This window comes from Augochlora pura, chromosome 2 (genome assembly GCF_028453695.1).
Source record: "Augochlora pura isolate Apur16 chromosome 2, APUR_v2.2.1, whole genome shotgun sequence".
In the NCBI taxonomy this organism is placed as follows: domain Eukaryota; kingdom Metazoa; phylum Arthropoda; class Insecta; order Hymenoptera; family Halictidae; genus Augochlora; species Augochlora pura.
The window spans coordinates 3,280,271-3,304,208 of NC_135773.1; the positions used below are offsets into that span (position 1 = coordinate 3,280,271).

At 37.2% G+C, this 23,938-nt stretch overlaps 1 protein-coding gene across 1 annotated transcript in view; it reads right to left on the reverse strand.

The window, feature by feature from the left end:
• LOC144478230 (cilia- and flagella-associated protein 58) overlaps positions 1-23,186 on the reverse strand; it is a 115,591-nt gene extending 92,405 nt beyond the window's left edge. Inside the window, exons 1-11 of the mRNA XM_078195978.1 lie at positions 22,903-23,186; positions 21,069-21,155; positions 19,528-19,656; positions 18,387-18,619; positions 14,102-14,378; positions 11,936-12,168; positions 9,461-9,872; positions 5,194-5,464; positions 2,053-2,567; positions 1,105-1,329; positions 4-164 (exon numbers count right to left, since the gene is read on the reverse strand). Coding sequence (XP_078052104.1) covers positions 4-164; positions 1,105-1,329; positions 2,053-2,567; positions 5,194-5,464; positions 9,461-9,872; positions 11,936-12,168; positions 14,102-14,378; positions 18,387-18,619; positions 19,528-19,656; positions 21,069-21,155; positions 22,903-22,935 — 2,576 coding nt within the window. The 5' untranslated portion in view covers positions 22,936-23,186. The remainder of the gene's footprint in view (positions 1-3; positions 165-1,104; positions 1,330-2,052; positions 2,568-5,193; positions 5,465-9,460; positions 9,873-11,935; positions 12,169-14,101; positions 14,379-18,386; positions 18,620-19,527; positions 19,657-21,068; positions 21,156-22,902) is intronic.
• Between the last annotated feature and the right edge of the window lie 752 nt (positions 23,187-23,938).

The following is a 23,938-nucleotide window of genomic DNA, read 5'->3' on the forward strand; positions in this document are numbered from 1 at the left end:
GACTCGGCCATCGGTTTCAGCTTCGACTCCTTCGTTTTCTGTACCAGCCTCTTCTGGGTGAAATACTTTCGCTTCAGCTCGGTTATCTCCCCGGTCATCCTCTCCAGGCCGACCTGGTACTCGCCGACTTGGACCTCGTACATGCTCACCTCCGCCAGCAGACACTGAGAAATCGACACCTGAATCATTGAACTCGCGTGCTGCCCGGCATTCGCTACCGTTAAAATACAGACACGCCCTTCCCCCCTCCCGTACACGTCATCGTGAATGTTTAAGAAACGTCGAACGTGAGGGCCGCCTCGGTCAGTTAGTTAACGCCTGGCCAGAAGCTGAACCCTTCCGGTACGAGAGCGGAGCATTTTAAGCCTTAAGCGATTCGATTTTGAAACTTTTAGATTATTGGGTTGCTGGATGATGATCGATATTTGTCTTGGATCTAGGTGGGATGGAGTTTATTAATTATTTTCATTCATCAATTATTCAGAGATGTTCATTCCAGTTTCTAAGTTATAATATATTCCAGTATATTATGTTTCCATTCAAATTTCTTTAATCACTTGAAACCTTAGTGTTTCATTCGCAGAGAAATAATTTTTAAAAAGGCAATTGTTTATCACTCAGTTTTGGCAATTTTTACCACTGCGTCAACTTAACATTTTACCGGCCGGTCATCTGGTCGTAAATATTTTTATATTTCCATAATATTAGCATTAAACGCTATTTATTTTATATATTTTGTTCATCGTGGAAGGTAGCTAATGTCTAAAAAATTAAATATATAACAATACCTCAATAGTAGTTAACAAATTATTAATTTCCATGAGAACCGATTCACAGGTTCGATAAATTCTTAATGCATCAAAAGGATAGATTAAACTGTAAAAATTAATATTAACAAGGCAAGGGTTAAATTCACCAGAAACAGATAAAGTCTAGATCCTATTATCAATCGAATCTTCAACAACCAATGTACTATAATTATTCATTGTTACTCAATTCTACCGCATCCACGTACCGAAAGGGTAACCGAGAAATCCAGAAAAACTGAAACTTAAAAGTGAAATTTAGCACGGCGCATAAAGAACAATATTTATATTTATTTACCTTCATCTTCTTCCCCCTTTCGCGCAACGCTTTCTGGGTTTTGTTCAACGAGACCGTCACCTGCGGTCCAGGGTGGTTCGATAAAATGTCACGTAGGTTCATGTACAATTTCTCGGTGTCCTTGATCTGCTTCTCCCTATCGACCAACTCCGAGGCCATTTTTATAACTCGCTTCTGGAGGATCTGTATCTTCTTCAATAGCTCGAACTTGGATGGATCGGATCCCTATACAGAATTGCGGGAGCACACGTATGTATGCAGGGAACGTGCCGTGAAAAATAATACAATTCGTGTACGTGGGCAAAGCCCTCGCTTCAACTTTTAGAAAATGCATGCGCCATTAGAACCGATATATCGACGTCCGATACTGTTTTTATTTCAGTAATATTTTCGTAGCAGGTAATCGATTCTCTCTAATATCTATCGTTGTAAATTATTGCACGATAACACAATATAGTTGTTAATAATGATATAATTACATGTAACGATAGCTATATTTTTTAGTAAGTAATATAAGACTATTTTATCTTGTTAAATTCATCCTCTGTGCTTCCCGAGTTAAATCAATTAAATAATCTCAGTGTACTTTGACAGAACTAATTGTAATCATTTTATCAACTAGATTAAAAATTAAAAGTTATTAGATTTTATGAAAGAAATTAACAAACGGAACTTGAAATGGAAATACGGAGTGCCAAGAACAATTGGAGATCTAATAATAACAATGCCAGTCTTTCTTCAAATTAATAATGATACCTATCATTTACAAGAGACTCGAATTTTACGGCAATGTTCCTTTTAACAATCTCAAACGTCCGATAACAATATAACTATATTCTCTTGTAACCTGACTAAGTCATTATTTTTGCATTCCACATCGTCATTTTTCTTACAAACGAGGATCCACGAACGGAAGAAGAATATCATCATACTCAGCATAGAATATACCTCGAGCTTCCTCCACCTGTGGATGTTCAACGGCGTCTGCACCTCCTCCTCCAGCGCCATGACCTTCAACCTCTCCCTCGTCAGATCCCTGTTCAAGTGAAATACCTCCTGTCGCAGATCGCTCATGTTCGAGATGTTCTTGGTCAGCAGCGCCTTCTCGGTACGGAGATTCTTCACCTCGAGCTTCAGCAGCCTGATGTCCTCCAATCTACGATTGTACTGCGCCTCGCCCCTCTGCAGGGTGCCGTTCAACACCTTGATCCTGCTGTACTGCAAGCTGAGCTCGTCGTTCCGCCTGACCAATTGCGAGCCGAGGATGTCCCTCTCGTTCATGATGTTGTCGATGTCCTTCATGCGACGGCCGATATCCGCCTCCGCCCGCTGGATCACCTGCCTCAGGCTCTTCTCCTCCTGCTTCATCTCCTCGATCTCGTACTTCAGATCCTGCACCTCCTTGCGGGACGCCTGCAGCTCGACCTTTAAACCCTCCCTCTCCTTCTCCACCTTGCCGCGAACTATGGAACGGGGCAGTTTTATGAGAAAAATCTGTCCGAAGAATTGAGCTGCAGCGTGGACGATTTAGAGGTTATGTTGTTTCGCGGGAATAATTAAAGAACCGTGAGCAGATATTGTAAGATCTATATAAAAATGTTTCAAGTATGAAATATAAATATTTGATAATATCTCATTTGATCGTGTTGATTATGCTTCATTTAAAATGATAATTTGTCTCTCTATTAAATTAAATATTAGCTGAAATAATTGTTTTAGTGAAATGATAACTTGTTTCTGTATTAAATTAAATAGTAACTGAAACAATTGATTTTAGAGATATATGAGTATTTAAAATATTAATTATATAAATTTTGAATGCAGTGCAATACCAGTTGCGATAATTAATTGATTTTTTAAGAGTATAACAAGCATTTAAAACATTGATTAAACGAATTCTGTATTAAATGATACACCAGTTGCAATAATTAATTTTTCAAACGTGTAGGGAGTATTTAAAATATCGATTACGGCAGTTCTGTGTTAACACTATTCCTACCGGGACCGGTCAAATGACCGTTTTTAAATTTTCAATTGGAATTTCCTACATTCAACGTAAGTGAATCGCCTTTAAACTTTACGACTTTTCCTCATATATATGTATGATACATTTTTCAATATTCGCTTATTTTTTTATTGTTTATTTTCTGAGAAATATTTGTAGTCTGTCTTACCTACCACGACCGGTCATTTGACCGGTAGTACGATTAATACATTTTTATAATAGTTTCTCTCTAAGATTCAATGCCAAAACTATAAAGTCGTTACAAACAAAAGGTAATGTAGTTGTGGCACGATTTTATCCGAGAAGTACCTTCCAGAAAATGGTTTACTGCACTTCCAAGTGTTTACAGTTCTCGCTCGACTATAGGGTTAGCGTTGTTTATTTGCTTGATTGATATCCAACACGGTCCAGATCCTCGAATGTTCTTACGCCATCTTATCTACTATGACGCAAAATAAATAAACTTATAACTGAAGAAAATGTATAGAGGTCTTCCCACGAATTCAAATCAGTATAGTCTTGCGACACGAACAGAATGCATCGAAACGTGAAAGTCACAAAGAGCATACTTGGCAGTCTTTTATTATTATTTTGTAATATTTTATATTGTATTACGTGTTATAAGTGAAATTTTGTACGATGTACGTAGCAAATATATAATAAACGGTTTTTCATATTTGGGAAAAAATGAAAGTAGAGAACCATCAGTTCCTCTTGGAGAGTTTGTCACTATGAAATTAGCAGAACCGTATGTGGAAGAAATATAACCACAGACAACTTTTTTACAAGCCTACCTATAGCAACAAAACTTTTAGCAAAAAAAACTATGATTGTTGGGACAATTAGAGCAAATAGAAAAGAGCTACCAGTACTGGCAAAACTGAAAAACGACGACATGGCACTTTTCTCAACCAAACTCTATCGCTCAAATAATTGTATGTTGAAAATTTACAAGGCCAAACCATGAAAGAAAGTTCTAATTCTCAATTCAATGCACAACTCCGTACAAGTTGAAGAAAATGACACCCGAACACCGGAGACAATTCAATTGTACAATAGCACCAAATTTGGCGTAGATGTGACCGATCAAATGGCCAGAAATTATTCGGTGAAATCTAAATCTCGGAGATGGCCTTTGCAAGTATTTTTTAATATCTTGGATTTAGCCGGGATAAATGTATGGGTGTTATATAAAGAAACTACGGGAGGAGAAATTACAAGACAGGAATTTCTATTCCAATTGGCAGAAGAACTTCCCATCGAATACCAACAAGAGCTCGGCAAAGAAAATCAAACAATACCCATCGCAAGTACAAATACAGGTTCCAGTGAACGGAAAACATGCCAGATAAGGTATTGTAAAGATAATAAGACGAACAAAATCTGTCTAAAATGTAAAAAGTACGTATGCGGAAAATGTACAGTTGAGAAACGCATATATAAAAAATGCGACGAAAAAGAATAAAATGTAGATTATGTACTCTTGAACAAAAGAAAATATATTCTTATACTGGTAAACTGGCTATTGGTCTGCATACAACATTGAAAAATATAAATTGTGAACGACCGGTCATTTGACCGGCCGCGGTAGGAATAGGTATACGTGAAGTGTCGGTAGGAATAGTGTTAAATGAACTACCAGTTACAATAATTAATTTTTCAGACGTATAATGAGTATTTCAAATATTGATAAACTTTTAATATTGAACGAATACTGTACTGAATTACAATACAATAGGTAATTGATTTCGAACGTGTAATAAATATTTAAAATATTGACTAAAATTATATTCTTGTACAAATTATTTTCGATCACTAAGTAATATTTAACATAAAGAATTATTTAATATCTCTAAGTCACCACTCGATTGTAAAAGGTTAAAAATACCTCCAGAAAAATCTAGTATTCTACATCTAAATTATTTTCTACATTGATATTCTAATATATTTTCTATATGTCTTCTATATTTTCGTCCAACGATAAATAAATTCCTCGAAAACTAATTCATAAAACAGTGCGCTATTCGCTAATCGAAGCAACACTTCGCAACATTTCATCGAGCTGATAAAGTGAGACAGCTTACGGAACTCCTCTTTGATCAAACTGGTCTCCTTCGTGACGATGTCCTCTTTCAATTGCTCGGTCTGATGCGCGACCACCGTCAGCTTGTTCTTCAGCTCCTGTATCTCGTCGTGCGCCTCGACCAGGCTCTTGTTCAGCGAGTTTCTCTCGGTGCGTACCGACTCGAACAGGTTCTGTTGTTGCCGATACCTGGTCTCGATCTCCGCCAGCCTCTTCTTGTACGTCGAGATCTCGACTTGCTTCAGCTTGACCTCGCTCAGGTACTCCTCGACCTGTTAACCCCCGACACGAAGTTGGATTCGCATACCCGCGGAAATTGCCCCGGCCGCGCCGAACTATAATCGTGCGGCACGTTATTGCCGCGAGCTGCGAATCGCGGTTACGACGGAGACGTTGCCGGGCGCTATTGATCCGTTCGAATCGCGATCCACGAGCCACGACTTCCGGTGCGACGGGTGATTAGGCTTTTTAACACCTCGGAAAGATGTTTTGATGTAATATAGTTACGGCGAGAAGAATTATCTGCCTTTTCGGAGAATAAAATTTATTCTCTTGGAAATATATTATAGTTTAATGGAAACAAATTTTTTTGAAAACGTTTGTTACAACACTGTTGTTTATATTGTCTGCACGAAATTAATAAAATGTCGAATATGCTAGACTAGAATATACGAGAGAATATTATTTACGAATTAACGAAATGATATGAAATATAGAAGCGTATCACATTTATATTCGCAATATTAAATAAAAAAGGAAGACTGAACTTAATTTTCCAATCTTTTCCTAGCTTCTATCGCTGCTAAAATTATTTCATCTGACTTAAGTTTCTAACAATTTACCTTTAACAGTATCGATAAGCATCGGTCGTTCGAAAAGCTTTATCCTTTCACAAGAAACTAGAAAAACGCTCAAACATTTTTTCAATAAAAAAAATCTCTGATGAGCAATCCATATACAACAATAAAATCTTATTTCCTGTTAAACTGAACTAATAACTTTCACCTACATCAAATCGTATATGATCTCACACCGTTAGCCTAGAAAGCGGTTTGGTACAGCTTGTAATAGCAATCCCTGTCCCCGTTAATACGTTCGAGATGAATTCCGCGAAGGTCCGGCGAAGAGTATGCAAATCGAGGGACAAGATTTCGAAAGCGTGGCGCAGTTACACAGTCGCACCGTTTCAGTTGCAAATTGTTGGACGAGCGTAGTCGCAGCCGTTGACATCGTGCGCGGCGATGCGCCCGGGAGCGGAGAGACGAACGAGTGTGTATCCTCTGTTTACCTTTACTTCCTGCTGGTCCTACGGTGCTTGGACACCGGACGGTAAATCCGTCGGCATAACTTGCACGGTGTCCGGCTACACACCCCGATCGGGACTATACATATATATAAAGGGTGTCCCAAAATTAACGCAAGATTCGAATTTCGCGCCATTTGTGCGGTAAAGTGTTGCCAACCAAAAAAAAAAAATATACAGAATGACAGCTGACAGTTCAGGGTTATTAAAGATGGAGGGCTACACAAAAGAACAACGCATTTTTATTGTTGAGGAATATTTTGCAAAGAATTAAAGTTTGGCAGCAACAGAACGTTTCCCGTTTTGGTGATCAGAATTGGCCGCCCAGATCATGCGATTCAACGCCGTTAGATTTTTTTCTTTGGGGTTTTTTGAAGTCTAAGGTTTATGTCAACAAGCCCACGACCACCCGGGCCTTGAAGGAAGAAATTGAGCGCTGTATCAACGAAATTCAGCCACATTTATGCAAAACAATCATGGAAAATTTCAACAAAAGAGTGTATACGTGCCAGCAAAGCTTGGAGGCCATTTACCCGATATGCTATTCCATACATAACCCTATACTGTATACTATATAAATCAATCAAAAATTTACAATTTTTAATTATAAATCTGTGTTTTCTATCCAAATTACTTCTTGCGTGACTTTTGGGACACCCTTTACATATATATACACACACTCCGTGATACCGTAACAATGGAATGCGCGAAGCATCGCCAGGCTGCGCGCGTCGGCTCGGCGAACTTTCAACAGCCGTGCCCCGTTTAACGCGCTTGTTCTTTAGGATTATCCGGACAGCTCGCTGCATAGATTTTCGGATGAAAAGTTGTACGCGTGTGGATCCTTTCGTGGCCGCCGCGCGAAACATTGAATTCCGTGTCAGACGATTTTAGAGATACGAAATTCCTTTCAGAATTTCGAAACGCGAAAATATAGTCGCAATTAGCGCTCCGTGTTTGGAACAGATTCTGCGGAGAGTTGCTGTTTCTAAACTAGTAGGATTAGTTTCATTTATTCGATACGGTTTTAGATTGTTTAATTTGTTAAACGATGGAAATATTGTTTTTATTCTTAGCGTTTATCGATTGTAAATCTTGGTTGAAACGAACCCATACTCTAAATACTGTAGAATTAATTTATCGTGATTCTAATGTCGTAATGTAAAATTGTATTGAGTAATTATTGTAATAATATGTTGCAATACCGTGGAAAAAATTAAAGTAGAATGGAAGCGAAGTAGCAGAGATAATTTATTAAAATTAGAAATATTCTAAAAAAGGACAGAGAACAGTATAATATAAAATCAAATATAAATTTCTAAATTTTCCAAAAATATAAATCTCTAAAAACATTTGAAAAATTTTTAAATATTGTTGCATTGCTTGCAACATACTAAGGGAATTTTCCAATAATCCACAGCTCAATTATCATTATTATAAACAACGATACGTGTCATCTTTCTAGGAACTTGCACTCATCGCGACAATAAAATATCTACTAGTAAATTCATAGGAATAAATACTGATATCGTCAACTATATTACAACGTAAGCCGAACGATGTTTCAACGGCATAAACAAATGTCAATCACGTGGCGATACGTCGGGGGAATATGCTATCCGTCAGAGTTCCTCGATCATAGGCGGCAGAAACCATTTGGGTGGCTTCAGTCACGGTTCCCCCAAGATTGAATGCAAATAGCATGCACTACGGAATATGCATTTCGCCGGATGACGTCACACACCGCCGGATTCGTAAGATAATGTCACGGAATTTTCGTGCCGACAATAATCGGTATTTATTTTAACCATAATCGCAACGCTACGAAACCAAGCGACCGTACATAACAATGCTTCGAAAACAATTTAGCCTAACTTTTATAGGCTAACAATTTTAGTCTAGTTCAAGTAATTGCATTGATTCTATGCAGAAGAGTATCGATTCATGATATTCTTTTTTGGAGAAGTCTCTCGTTTGAAAAGGGCAAAGGGAAGTTCACAAAGCTCGTCGAACAAATTGATACAAAACATAAAGGTCCTCCCGCGACCATACGAGATCTCATTTCAACCAGTTTCCGTACTGTCCTACTTGCCCGAACAAACACCGCTTCCCTGGTCTGACCGCATACGAACCTATTCCACTTACACGCTCGCGTGCAGTCCCTACTGCACTTCTCTGTGACCACATATATCGCCAACTTACGCGCATCCGTATGCTGCAGGGTTTATTCTCTAGCTCGCTGTACGTTGATACCATCGAATAATTATTATCGCTAAACAACTTTCTACGGATTTTCTCTGTATTACATGTTATTGTCTGTAATATGTTATTTAAATGAAAATTATATCTTTCTGACTATTTTTGGTATCGAAACGAAATCTATTTAAATTCTGTTTAAAAACGAGATATATAGTATAGTATAACCTATTATAATCTATTATTTAGAATGTAATCTATTTAAATTCTATTGAAAAAGGAGATATATTATTTTATAAGGAGTAAATTATAATGCAGATTATAATCTTTACAGAAAGATCAAATCGCTTAACAAAGCTTATGTAACCCTTTCAATTGTCCTTTCACCGTACAAGCTATACGTAAAATATATAGGATATATACTTTAGTAAATATGTATCTGCTGTGCGTGTACTATATGACCTAATATAGTACACGCGTGCAAGATCTAACCTAAATGCCTTCTGACTGGAAATGCTGATATTAAATAAATTAATAAAGAAAGAATAAAATATATACATTTCGTATACAATGCGTATAACATAATAAATATTAAACTGGAAGAATTGAATTAAACCAGACGATAAAATTAATTCAAATAACAAATATATATATGTGTGTAAATAGAGACATGTTCACTGCATAAAAAGGCACAGGCAAATCAGCGTAATAATAAACTATTAAAGCACCGTATCTGCTCGAAAATGAATTACCAAGAACGTATACTCGCCTGACGCGCCAAATCCTGCGCCACCAAGCTGTGCTTGTCCCTCTCCTTCTCCATCATGGACATCTGCTTCTGCACATTGTTGATGTCCTGCACGACCGCGTCGAGCTCGTGCTCGATCTTCCGTTTGCTGTACTCGCACACGGTGATCTCGTGGTTCTGCTGCTTAATTTGATCGCCCATGTTCTCCTTGGTCCGCGCCAGAATGTTTTTCTCCCGTAACAGCACCTCGACCTGTTGCTGCTTATCGATCAGCTGCCGCCGCAAAGTAAACAATTCTTGCTCGCGGTTCCGCGTGGTCGCCGTCGACTGTTTCAATTGTTGCTCGACGCTCGAGCGCTCCGTCTCGAACTTCTGCGCCCGTTTCATCGCCGACTCCATGTCGGTTCTGCATCGCGTCACCTCGGGTCTCAATCTGGCGATACCGAAATCGTTTTCAACTTGTGTGTGTGTGCTTGGTTGCGAATTGTTGCATGTGTGCAGCGAATGGCGGACGTTCGATGCAAAATGCAACGGCTCTCGGTATTTTAAGGGAATATTTTATTGTAATGATTTTTGGTTGATTATCGTATTTGGTTGATTCAAAGTATGCTTTTTTAAAATAATTAAATGTACAGATTGAAATTTGTTGTTCGTTGGTACGAGGTGATTGATGTGAACGGTGTTTTAAGCACGCGATTGATACTAAGTAAACTGTGGATTTTATGGCGAAGGTATAAAATATAAAAGAAAATAATATAGTAGTATAAATAGTACAATAATAATAGTAATAGTAATAATAGTGATAGTGATAGTGATAGTGATAGTGATAGTGATAGTGATAGTGATAGTATAATAATAATAGTGTCAATAGTATAATACTAGAAAATATACACTGTTACTTAACCTCTATTTCGTACAATTTTTACTCTGTACAAAGATCCGCAGACGAAAATTAATCGACGTCGCAAACTAAATTAAAATGTCACGACATACCTGCTGGACTAAAACATTGAGGAACAAAAATGATTTAAAGATTGAATACCATATTTTATCATGCAAATCACTGTTAAATAATACAGCATTCTGTCAATACGGTGCACGAAAGTTCCAAATAATATGGCGCTTTTATCAACGACACGCAATCGCGCATATTTTCTCCGACTTTCGGGACCTCGAGAAATAATACGACGATTTGCATAGCAATTACAAGGCACGCAAGCATCGACGCATTGCAACGCAAAATCGAATGGAAAATAAATTTCGTCTCCTGACTCTCCCTTCCGCCGATCGCGGCAACGCTTCGAACACAATTCACCGAACGGCCCAGTCGGAATAACGTTTCCCGCCACGCCTCGCGCCGATACGATCCATTATATTCCCCGCCGCGTCTGTTATTTTATTAGTGGAAATTGAAACGGCGACGTTGATATAGGTTCTTCGTCGCGGATCGTTGTTTTGGAAGCCGAAAACGAACGCTTAATTAAAGCCGGCCCCGGTCGAGCGCCATTCGCCGCGCGGCCCACTTGCGCGATAAAACGGCGGACCGACGGACCTAAGTCTCTTTTAATGGAAGACACTCGCGGCACGATGCCGCAATTAATTTTTTCATTTTTGTCTTCTGCCAGTAATTACGGGAGAATAGAATTTAAAAAATCTCGGCCATTCGTTCGTTTCACTTGGAAATTGCAGCATTATATTCTTAGCTTTTTATGTAAAAATTTCTTCGATTTTCTATTCAGATATCTTTTTATCAGAAGTTTTTTAACAATTAAAATGTGTGTAGATTTCAGCGAAATTATAATTGAGAACGTTATAGACTGCGAATCTTTGTAATAAATAAAAATATTGCGAGACGATCGTGAGAAAACGAGTTGAAAGAAAAATGAATTATTTCTGTCGATATTTTTAATAAATGGAAATATTAAATTTATATTATTAGAATTTCTCGCTTTAGATACTATTATTATTGTTAATATTATTTTTGCCATAAGTCTATAAAATCAGCAGTCAGGTAATAAAATTAACGAGTAGACTGCCGATTTTTCTGTAAAAATTATTCTTAATTCCTGAACCAACATAAATATTTGCTTCTTAATTATTTAAATAAGTTTAAAAATAACGCAACGATATTTTTAAGTACTTGATATAACTTTACTGTACCACATTTGTCCACTAAATATTATCAGAAGCGCATAAACTCGAAAATCTGCCAACGAGTCTACTCGTTAATGAAATTATATTAATAATTATGTCTAAATATTATCGTAAAAAAACGTCTCGTATCGAATTCAGTTGCGTAAAAATTACACGAAGATTTACTAAAGATTAACTAAATACTTACCTAAAGATTAAAACATAAAGATAAACTATTGCGACAAATTTTAACTAAGGATTAACTAAATATTTACCTAAAGAATAAAACATAAAGATTAACCATTGCGACAGATTTTAATGAACAATTTTCACCGGCTGAATGAATCGAGCCTGAACCATTACCTGTTTACCATTTGTTTAACTTCCTTGAGCTGCTTCTCCTTGTCCGCGACTTCCTTCTCCATGTTCTCGACTTGCCCGGTCACATTGTCGTAGTCCGTCTGCAGGTTCATTCTCCTCACCATCAGCTTGTTCATCTCCTTCTGCGCTTTGTCCGCGGCTATTTTCTGGTCCTTCACCAAACTTTCGAGGGTCGCGATGTTGGCGTTCGCAGCTGCTATGGATGCGTGCGCCGCCTAGAGAAACGGGAACAACTGTCACGATGTTGATTAAAGTGCTTGGATTGTTACGGGTAAACTGTGGATCTTCATGCATTTCATTAAAAATGTTACCTTTAAATCTTTAACTATATTACCTTTAAATCTAACCATATTACCTTCAAATCTAACTATATTACCTTTAAATCTAACTATATTACCTTTAAATCTTTAATTACTTAGCTGCGTCGATGTATTTTAAAAATAAATTTTGTTACGCGTTTTATCGATCTAAGCGTAGCTTTTTTGATAATTGCTATAGAATTATTCTAAAATATCAATTTTTATTAATATTATTAATATCATTATTCTAAAATATTAATATTTTAAAATATGAATTTTTATCCTAGACAATAATATAACCTCAAATTATAAAGAAATTGCAAGAAAATGTAGTTTATAGTTTTGTGTATCTAAAATGAATTAATAGCGAATTGTTTTATACTGTAAACTAGAATGAAAATTGTTGTTAAGCAAATAAATGTCGCACTTTAAGTTTGTACAAACTAAACGACTAAAAAGAGTTCAACCGAATGAATAATAATAAAATAAACACTTACTGAAAACAATCTGAATAATGGCCAACTCTAACCTATAACTACGTCCTAAATTGTTAAAATGCCCTCAATTGTTTAAACTAATAAATACTACGGTACACATCCACTACCTCATTCCGATTACCTTAATCGCACGATTTTTATATCACGAGACTTTCCTTTGAATTAAAATTTAATTTGTTAAATGTTTCCCACGTGTTCAAAGAGCCCTTTCGTAAAACAGACATCCCGTATTTTATCCGACATCTAACCTTTCGATGTAATCGTTACGGCTCGTGGCAAATAATCGAAGGCTCGTACGGACGTAGTGAAAACTCGGGCGCAATTCGATTTTCCGCGAAAGTTTCGAATTTCTCGGAGGTATTGTGCTCGCGGCACGCATTGTTCCTCTATTTTCTGCAAAGATCCAATGCCGCCCCGCGGACCTAAATTGCTCGAATTCGAATCTGCGAGCCGCCGCCGCGTTTCCACAATGCATCGCTCCCTGTTTGTTTGTTCGTTTGTTTGTTTTGCAAATTGTGAAATTCGGTGAGCATCCTACGCGACTACAATGAAACTACCCGATGTAATAAAACCGAGCTTTGGACGCGATTTACCGTTGCCCCGGCTGTTAGTCGAAAGGGGTGGCTTGCTAAAACGCTGTCGCGAATGTTTTATCGTGAATCCGTAATTTACGGATTAGCACAAATTCGTGTGGCAAAGCAATTTTGCCTTGGTTTTCCCAATATTACGTTGTATTACATATAATAAAAAAATTATTGTAATATTGTAATTATAATATAAGAAGTAATATTATTATTATTATTATTATTATTATGATATTATAATAATAGTGTCATATATTTCTGTAATATTGAATATGCAATGAAAAAGCTGTCACGAATGTTTTACCATGAATCATAATGTACAGATTCGTATAGCAATTTTGCCTTGGTTTTCCCAATATTACATTATATTATATATGATTAAAAAATTATTATAATCTAATAATAATATTATTATATATTTCTGCAATATTGTATATATAATAAAAAAGCTATCACAAACATTTCACCATGAACCATAACATACAAATTAGCCCAAATTACTATAGCAATTTATTCTAACCTCTAAATTAAATATACACGCATAACCGTAACATAACCTCGACGTTACCTCCATCCCCCAGCTAATTAAAAAATAAAGAACCATGCTCCGAGCAGTTCATCCGTTTCCACGAATCATCTGAGTTCGAGGATCTGAATTCTGCAGCCGAGAAGTCATTTCCGGCTCGATTGCACCGCGAATTAATCTGCTCGGCCAATCGCCGCGGCGTCCGCGAGCTCCAACTAAAACTTATTTATGAAACCCCTTACCTCCAGATCGCTCGTCCTCACGGCAAGCTCCTCCTGCAGGGTGTTCGTCTCGTCGTCCGCCCTCATCTTCGCCCTACGCTCCTTCGAGATCTCGTTCAGCTGCGTCTCGATCGTCTCCCGCAACTCGTCGATCTGCTGCTCGAAGTCCGCGTTCCTCTTCTCGAGCTCGACCGTGTACGAGGACGTGTTCTTCAACCGCTGTCTAAGAGCGTCCACCTCGCTCAACAGCTTCTCCTTCTCCTTCATCAGGTTCTCCTTCTGCTTGCTCGCGGTCACGCTGCGCATTTCGATGAATTATTTGATTTGCGGCCGATCCGGGAAACAAAGAAAATTAATTGCGCGAATCCGAGGGGTTTTTGGGCGATGTAGGAGTATGGGACGATCGAAGGGTGATCGAGGGATGATTAACCCCTTGCACTATCGCTCCTTCCATGCTGTAACGATTAGCACTTATTCATACTTAATAATGTTCCTAATAGGATCAGACGTTAAGTAAAGTTCTGTAAAAAAAGTTCTGTTAACTATTTTATAAAAAAAAGAAATTCTTATCAATTATTTGGACAATCTTTTTCGTCAATTTATCCTAAATACATGAACGATCGAGATATACATACAGTACAAGGAGAAGAAACACTAACTTCTCTATAAAAGAAAATTTCTCTAAAAAGATTTCTCTGCTGCAATGTGATAACCAACATCATGTATTGTATTTTCTGGTACAAAGTAATTGTTTTCATTGAATTTCAACGTAACATCTGCAGAAACAGTCATTTCACCAGCTGAAATGTCGTTTTCATAGATAATCATATTTCGAGAAGAATAGAGAAAGAAACAAGAAGTCTTCAAACTCAAAAAGTCCTTTAAAAATATAAACAATATAAATAACAAGCGCGAATAAGTGCAAATATTAAACTGTGTTAAAATGGTAATCCAGCTTATGGCACGTTTGCTGCGCACACGTTCGGTTTGCCCGTTTAAAACAGCGAGTTGCGCATCGCAACGCATCTGAATTTTTAAGAGTCCGCCGTCTCGTCAAAGCACCGGGGTTCGCTACTTATTCAAAACGCATATTTAACGTGTCCCCCCCTCTTACAGTTCGCATCAGCTGACGTGAAAGGCCCTATAAGCCGTGCATAGGAAATGCAGAAAATTTCGCTGAAAGCACCGCATCGATTTTAGCGGCGCCGCGGTGTTTCGCGCGACGCGACTCAAAAAGTGGATGTTGCATAAAGAAGTTGAAATCGCGCGAATTCATCCTTTAAACCTATATCCGGAAGATCCGAGAATAAATCCTGGCTGAAGAAGAATCGAGGCGACGCACGGATTACGTATGCGCATATTTAAATTTCTTGAAAGAAAACAGGGCTTAAATTGGGAATTTAGGTGATATTGTTATACAAAATTAATGGAGAAGGGTAAATTTATGTTATTCTGTGTAAATAAAAATTGAAGAGTTATTTTGCTGTAATTAGAAGATAGCTAGAGTTGTGGATAAATTGCATAAAGCAAGGAGAAGCAGTTAAAATGTATAGTTTGTGTTACGTTTAGCTAACCAAGAGTTACAGTTAATATTAAACAAAATACTAATATAATATACTAGATATAAATAACTAAAATATTAGCGTAAAAACTAATATAAAACTAACTGCTAATATAATATACTACACAGAAATAACTAGAATATTAATATAAAAACTAATACAAAACTAAATATAAATAACTGAATACTAGTATAACAAATAATATAAAACAATACCAGTATAATATACTAAATAAAAATAACTAAATACTGATATGAAAACTAATATAAGAAAATACTAATATAATGTACTAAATACAATGTAAAAATAAATACATTCCTCAAACACAGATACAAAACAAAAATACAATAATTTATTATAAAAGCAACCATTAAAGGACAATCTGCGATAAATATCACCTTCGACTAGTATCCACTTGGTATATAGTCGCATCAAGCGTTCAAAAATAAGAGCAAAGAGAGACCAAGAACAGATGCGAAGCAAAGAACAGAGATTGTAGCTAGGACGGAGTAGAATACGCTATAGTATTAATGCGATTACAAAGGTGGTTGTCGGTGGTCGGTCCGTTAGCGGTATATTTTAGGAATTTTGCGAGCATGATGCAGGAAAGTTGAAGGCCCTTCTCTAGCGGCCCTCTGTGGCTGGAAGACCGAGAGGGGAAACGAAGCACAACATCTTTATGAGCTACTATGCCACAAGCTATATACGATCATGTTAGAACGGAATTGCGGGCCGATCGTGTTGACTGAACGGAGACCGTCGGTCTATCGGGCGCACGCTTCTCTCCTCCGGGGATTAGACTCGACATCCTTGTAGCCTCAATGCGATCACGATGTATACACACGAATGGGCGTCCCGATGACGACGTCGTTTACCCTGATAACGGAAGAACGTCGTGTACAGACTGACACGATTTAGAGCACGACGAGATATTCTTCGCCGAACATCTCTGCCATCGCGCTTACTCGCGAGCGCGATCGCGCCGTTCCGGCCGAGTGCCAGCCGACAACAATTGCAATTAAATGAGAGACGAAATTTACTGGTTAATTGCAGATGTCGTATAGGTTAGTTCCTTCTGCGATTAATTAATTTTTCTGTTATCGATAGAATGAGAATGTCAACAAATAATACAATAGCTCCTTTCGGTGAAATGGTTGACAGCTTTGTATAATTAGTAATATTATTGGAAAATTTTCTGAACAATTTTTAACACGTAGACGTGAGTAATTTGTACACGTTGTAGATGTGATTAATTAAAATCTGTGTAATATTCCTATGTTACGAATATAATATAGAGTATATGTAAATGACATAAAGAATAGATATTTCTTATTTTACACTCTGATTATAGTCAACACTGAAAGGGTTAATTTTCCTAGCTTGTCACTTTAATGTTTCGTAACGCGAATAAATATGTACTGAATAGATTAAAAATAGATTAAATAAATATTATTAAATTAATTGATTAAATAATATAGATACATCCGCTGATCTCGCGACGTGATATTCAATATTTTTTAATACGTTTGAAAATAATCGACGCGATGATAAAACTGTTTCTTGCAAAATATCAGCGCGGTTGCTCGGTGCCGCTGTTAAACACTGAAACAATAGTTTTTAAAAAAAGCTGCCCGCATATTATCCGCCGTCGATAGACTGCGATTTGCATGTCCGGCAAACATGCATGCATGCACACGTCCGGCGAGCAGCAAACCGCCGATAACATAGAATCGAATTAATCCGAGGACCCGGACGCTTTCGATGGAAATTAAATCCGCGAACAGCTCGAAAACACGCCGCAAACACATGGCGGCCACCGTCTAAGCGACAGGGAATTGTGGCTTTGAAGGATTTCTAACGGGGGGGATCCTTGAACCGTTTGATCCGACGCTTTCGCTAAGGGCGCGCATGCCCCCCCCCCCTCTCTCACCCTGTAATCCGTAAATATCTCGCCTGTTCGTTGCTTCGTATTTGATTAACGCGATAAAGAAGAGAACTGCGAGGTTCTCTGTGATAGTAAAGTCTTCGCCGGTTGCAGAAGAAATAATTAACTAGAGCGGTGGATACGGTTACCGTCACGTGACCAATTGCCGTGCCTTCGATTTGTTTTTCGGCACGATTAACATTGTCACGTTGTTGTTGCATTTCTTTAGGTGGAAATAGACGAGATGGAGGGATGAGTATTCTAATTTTTATGATTCGATCGATATGAATTATATGTCAATATAAATTTGTAAATATTAATATGTGAATGTCTAGATATTTAAATATATAAGTGTACAGGTATATAAATATATAAGTATACAGATATATAAATATATAAGTATACAAACATATAAATATATAAGTATACAAACATATAAATTTCTGAACATCTAAATATATAAATATAAATTAATTATGGCCGATAAGCAAACCTACACGAATACATTTGTAAGCCAATAATGAACAGAACAAACAGTGATAAAAACGTGAAAAAAAAATTGAAAATCGCTGTCCCATTTCAATCGCTGTATTACAATAATTAAAGAAATAAAGTTCAAGATACTCGGAACAAATACAAAGAATTTCTATTATACAGAGTGTCGCAAAATTATGCATCGAAGCCATCACAACTAAATCCACGATTGGGTAAATATTGTAACATTGACATAATTTATCGTACTACGATCTAAATAACAGCTGTATTTCCCAAGTTGCGAGCTGACTTTTGAGACACCCCGTATATTCGCAAGGGAACTCACTCTTCAATGGAGGAGATCTGTCTGTTCTTTTGCTCGATTTCCTGATTCAGTTGCGCGACATTCAGCCGCAAGTTCTCTATCATCTCCTGCGCGTTCAGCTCGCGTGTGTGAGCGGCGTCGGCCCGCTTTATCGTGTTCACCACTTCCAGTTTCAGCTTCTCGATCTCCTCGTTGTTGCCCGCGATCGTTTCCGTGTACTCCTTTACAAGAACCTTCGTGTCCTCGACCTCGGTCTGGAATTCACAGTAACGTCGCCGAAACACAGTTGTCAAACCCTTCCGGTGGAAAACGCTACGAGCGCGAAAATTAACTACTGTCTCAGTTTAGTCGAAATTGGATTGTTTAATTATTACTAAGGCCGATTCTAAAAGGAATCGAATTTTTAGGAAATTGTTCTTTTTGTTCGCAGTGTTGATGGTAGGGTGTTTGATATGTCGGAGGGTACAAGCTCTGCTTAAGGGAGGGTTATTTATTATATTATTATAATAGTTATTTTATCTGTGTAAGAGGAAGTGCTGTAAATATTATTTTTTCTGTCCGAGATATATTGTATGTTATAGTATTACATATTATGTTAATAATAATTATTGTGACTTTGATAGGTGCCTATGTATTATTGATACATTTATACTGTATATATTAGTTAACTATATATATATATACCTAACAATTAACAGTTAATTTAGTTAACACTTAAAAGCCAACAGTAAATTTGGCTACAGTTCATTCAGCTGTCAAATAATACGATTTAAATCGAAGAAAAACTTTGATATTACTTTACCGATTCTGCGAATCGTTTACGTTAAAAGAGTGAGGTTAGAAATGTAACTTGTGCAATGTTCGTCGCATGAAATCGGAATTAATTAACCTTTTACATCGAAATAAAAATAAATTCCTCTCTTATCAAAGTCTAGAAACAAAAGTACATAAACAATTGTCTCGTCCTATTATTAAAAATATTAAGGACAAACGAGTGCTAATCAACGCAGCGCGAAAGGAATCGCAGTTAAACGCGTTGATTTATTTGCTTCGTTCCAGCTTCCGATAAGAATACAACAAAATAAACTGCGAACAAGACGTTATGGAAGCATCGAACGATGCGAGATATCAATTAAATAGTTAAAACGTGCATTAATTGTACCTCGAGCAACGTGCATTTTTCCAATAGCTCCTTCTCCACTCGATGCGCTTTATACAGAGACTCGAACAGCCTCGTGTACTCGCTCAAATACGGAGCCAATACGTCGATGTCTTTCATGTCCTTCAAGACCTAAAAAAAGATATAATAATGAACTACCATTCGTCGATATTTACCGGTTCCACGATATCGGTAATTAATAAATGGAGTTCCTCGAACTCCGCGAGCCGTGTAACAGGACTTCTTTAATTAGCGAACGATTGCTTCGTCGCGAAAGCTCGTAAACAAAATTGACAACGTCGGTGGAAAACTACCATAATTGTTTTAATAAAACTAATAATTAAACTGCGAGTGTGAAGAGTTTAAAAATAATTTTCGAAGAATTTTGAACAAGTGTATTTTTACCGAAATCTGCAAATAGCATTTTATTAAATTTCGTTTTCGATATCAAAGTTAAAAAGACATTTTTATGTATAATTATTCTATACAATTTTGCAAGGCATTTGTTAAAAGAATTATTAGGCTTGAAATGTTGTTTGCGATTTTCGAGTTAGCGATTCAGTTGAAACTTTGCGAAAATATATGCATACATATATCATGGTACTCCTTTATTAATTTTATAGCAGAGTTAATCCTCTGCATAAAAATGGATCTTTTTAAATATTTTACTATAGTGTCTTTGTAACACAAAGAACGAAAAGATGAGAAACGTTTTTAATATTCCTTGGCCCTGATTGCTGCGCCTTTGGTTAGCTTTCGGGCGGAATTAACTTTATATTTGTCGACATATTAAATTTCTTTGTTAAGAAATTTACAGAACGGAAGAGTAAATTAGATGTTTCTTAATATACGAAATAAAGTGAAATAAATGAAATAAAGTTGAATAAATAAAGTATAGTTAAATAAGTAAAGTATAATAAAATAAGTGAAGTAAAGTTAGATAAGTAAAGTTAAATACGTAAAGTAAAGTTAAATAAGTAAAGTAAAGTTAAATACATAAAGTAGAGTTAAATAAGTAAAGTATAGTTCAATAAGTAAAGTTAAATAAATAAAATGAAGTTAAATGAGTGAAGTAAAGTTAAGGAAACAAAATAAAGGAATATAAAGACTTAGTAATTTTATTCTAAAAATACAAAGTTACTTCCACCCAAAAAACAAACCAAAGACACAGTACTTGATCACCCCACAGCAACCAAGCTCCACAGCCCTACCGTAAATGAGGAGAACCACGTCGAATCTAGACTTAAACCAGCTTCGAGCCGAAAAGCTGAACAAACAAAGAGATTGAAAAAGTTGCAAAGAACCGCTGTCCAATCACGTAATCAAATCCTCAGAGATCACGGAGATCGACAGATAAAGAAACGAAACATCGGTAGATTACGAATTGCGATCTAATAATGTTCCCACCGGTTAAGAACTTAAAAGCCTCCCGATTACTTGGAATCCTGATACGACAATGCCGGTCGTGGAAGATGTGTCAGGCAACACCGCCGTCCGCCATAATGGAAAACATTTCCCCATGTCGGGCGGCCAGCGCCCCTCACCTTCTCGTAATCCTTCTCCAGGGCGCAGAAGGTGCTGCTGACCGAGCTCCCGTCCGAGGTCGCCTCGCTGAGGTCGCTCCCCTCGTCCTGAAACGTGCGCGTCGTTCCGTCACGCTGACAGGATATCCCCACTCTCCTCCTATCCTTCGTTACTTTTTCACGATCATTGCCAGCATCGCGTCGCTGACCGCCCCCCTCCACCCCCGATATTAATCGCGTCGCACGGCTCCCTGATAAGGGTCCATGAAATTTACGAGCAATTTTTTTCCGCGACTCGCGCGCCCCTAATAAACTGCCCGCGCCCCCGTATCCTCCCGCGAAACCTCGAGGGGACGGACGACGCCTCCTTTTTTTTTCTTCTCTTTCTTCGACGGCCAGCCCCCGCCCCGCAGATTGACTAGATATCAGAGTCGGTCCTCGTTATCGCCGCGTTACCCCGCGACGGGGTAACTTTTTATGCGATCATCGTCCAGGACCCTCGGTTTTATTTCGTGTCCGCTCCGGGTCGGATTGTTTCGACTTGTTTGATCCCACGGACGACGTTGTTAGCGGGGATCAATTTTTCGGATTGATCCGCCTGTTGTCTGTACCGCGATCCCCGGCATGGTATATTAGTTTCGAACTTGTTTATTGCTCGACCCGCTGCTGTATCATTCTCTCTGCGGCTCCAATTATCGGTGTTTCTGTCGGTCGTTTCTTCGAGGAAATGAAAGTGAAGTTTTGCCTCGACTTGACGCGTTAAGTGATAATTTTTAATAATATTAACGTCATTTAATTAACGCGCTGATCCACGTGACAGTGTCGTTAAAAATCCGATGAAGTTGTACTTTATTTCTTCGAATTAAAATTTGAAAGTTAAATGGTTAAATGACAAGGAGAATTAGGGAACTGTAATTGTCCAGAATAAAGAAACTATACTTCGGAAAAGAAGTAATTGATTTTTTTTTCTAAGTAGAGTACAAATTATAGAAAGTCTATATAATTATTTATATAATTGTTATAGTATGCAATTAAAAAGTCATACGCGTGTAAAGAATGAAAGGATAAATATGGGTTAATCATTTGGAAATTGTAAAGCAATTTCATTCCTTGACCTTCAGGTTAAGATAAACAATAAATAATAATAACAACGCTAGAAATCTCTGTCAACATGCACTGTCATCGAAGTACAGGAAAAAGTTAATTTTCTACCTGCAATTTTGTTTACTATTGTCATCTGTGTTTTTATCATCACTTTAAGCAACTTTTTTATATAACTTTATTTTTCCTCGTATTATGCAACGCTAAGAATGTTGTCTCTAAGAATGTAAGTATTAGTGACGCGGTTAGGTTACAGGTACTTATAAAATAATAATTCAGTAATAATAATAACATCGTCTAACTTCTCTGGTCCGTCTTGTTTCTCGTTGCTGCCGTCATCCATTGTTATTTTTATTAAAATACCGTAAAGGACCTCAAGTTACTATAATATGGCGAACATAATCGTTTATAGATATAACATAATAAACGTCATCGGAATGTGGTTAATTATTACATCAGAAACCGAAAATAAAACACGATCATCGATAAATTAATAATCGATATGAATAAGGCAATCAAAGCATCAATATTATTTTTAACTAATAACAGATTGTAAAATGATTGAGATATTCTAGAATCGATCATTTAACCGTTGCTTGCAATTATATTAAATATAAAGCTACTAAGAAATTTGATAAGCCTAGAAAATCGACTGCGAAAAATAAAATATCGTAAAATAAAATGTCACTTAATTTATTTATCGATTACTTTTATCCGCGGTAAAAAAAAGAAACGTTTCTTACTGTGTACTTACGTCCAACCCGGCATTCATCTCCATGTCCATCATGATCGCGGTTCGAGGTGTTTACAGAAAACTTTGTAAAATCGAAGCAAGCCCCGCCAGTCACGCGAACGTAATTACCAAAGAACGGATTGTATGCAATTTAAAAAAGAAAGTAAACTATGTTATCAATCTCTGTATCGCTACTTCGCCGAAATTAGGGCAAATCGTGTAACGAGACCGAGACGCGCGAATACCAAAAGGCCGAGATGTTTAATTTTTCTCAATTAATACGTTTAAAGCAGTGAAGAAATTTGTTCGAACAAAATAAGAATCGTCGCGATATTAATTCGAAACTATGAAATGAAAAATCTACGACAAGTGGTGAAAAAACAACGGTGCGCGAAGGAATGTGCCGAGACTGCCGCGATTTCTCTTGTTGACTAGTAACCATGGAAGCGGAAGAGGATTCCTCGACAGCCTAAAGGTGAGGGAGATCAATATATTCATAGAGATCGTTATAGTACACCTGTTGAAGTTCTTCGCAAACATTGACACCCGCAGGGAACGTGAGAGAAAGTGAACGACACTTCGAGCGTTTAATTGCATTCTCAACGCGATCTCGAATTTTACTATAAATCCAAATAATTTGATCGAAAACTATAAATTTTAAGCTTTAATTTCAGCACTCAAAAGTTTAAAAATTCCATCGGGAACGTATTTTAAAATAAATTGAATCTCTTTAAGATTCGATCATGCTTCTCGAAGCTATCGACTCCAATTTTTCTGTTTTTCTTCAAGATCGCGAATCTTTGTGCAAACTTTCATCATTCTATCATCAAGTGGGATCTTGGAGCTTCGAATTTGAGCACTCAGAAGTTTAAAAATTCCCACGAGAACCTGTTTTAAAATCGATGGGAAACGATCTCTTAAGATCCCATCATTTTTCTTTAAGCGTCGACCAACACGTTATCCAGATTTTTTTCGATATTATCTAGATTTTTTTTTCGACATCATCTCGAATATTTTTGCAAGCTTATAATATTAATCGCGAAGCGCGATTTTTAAT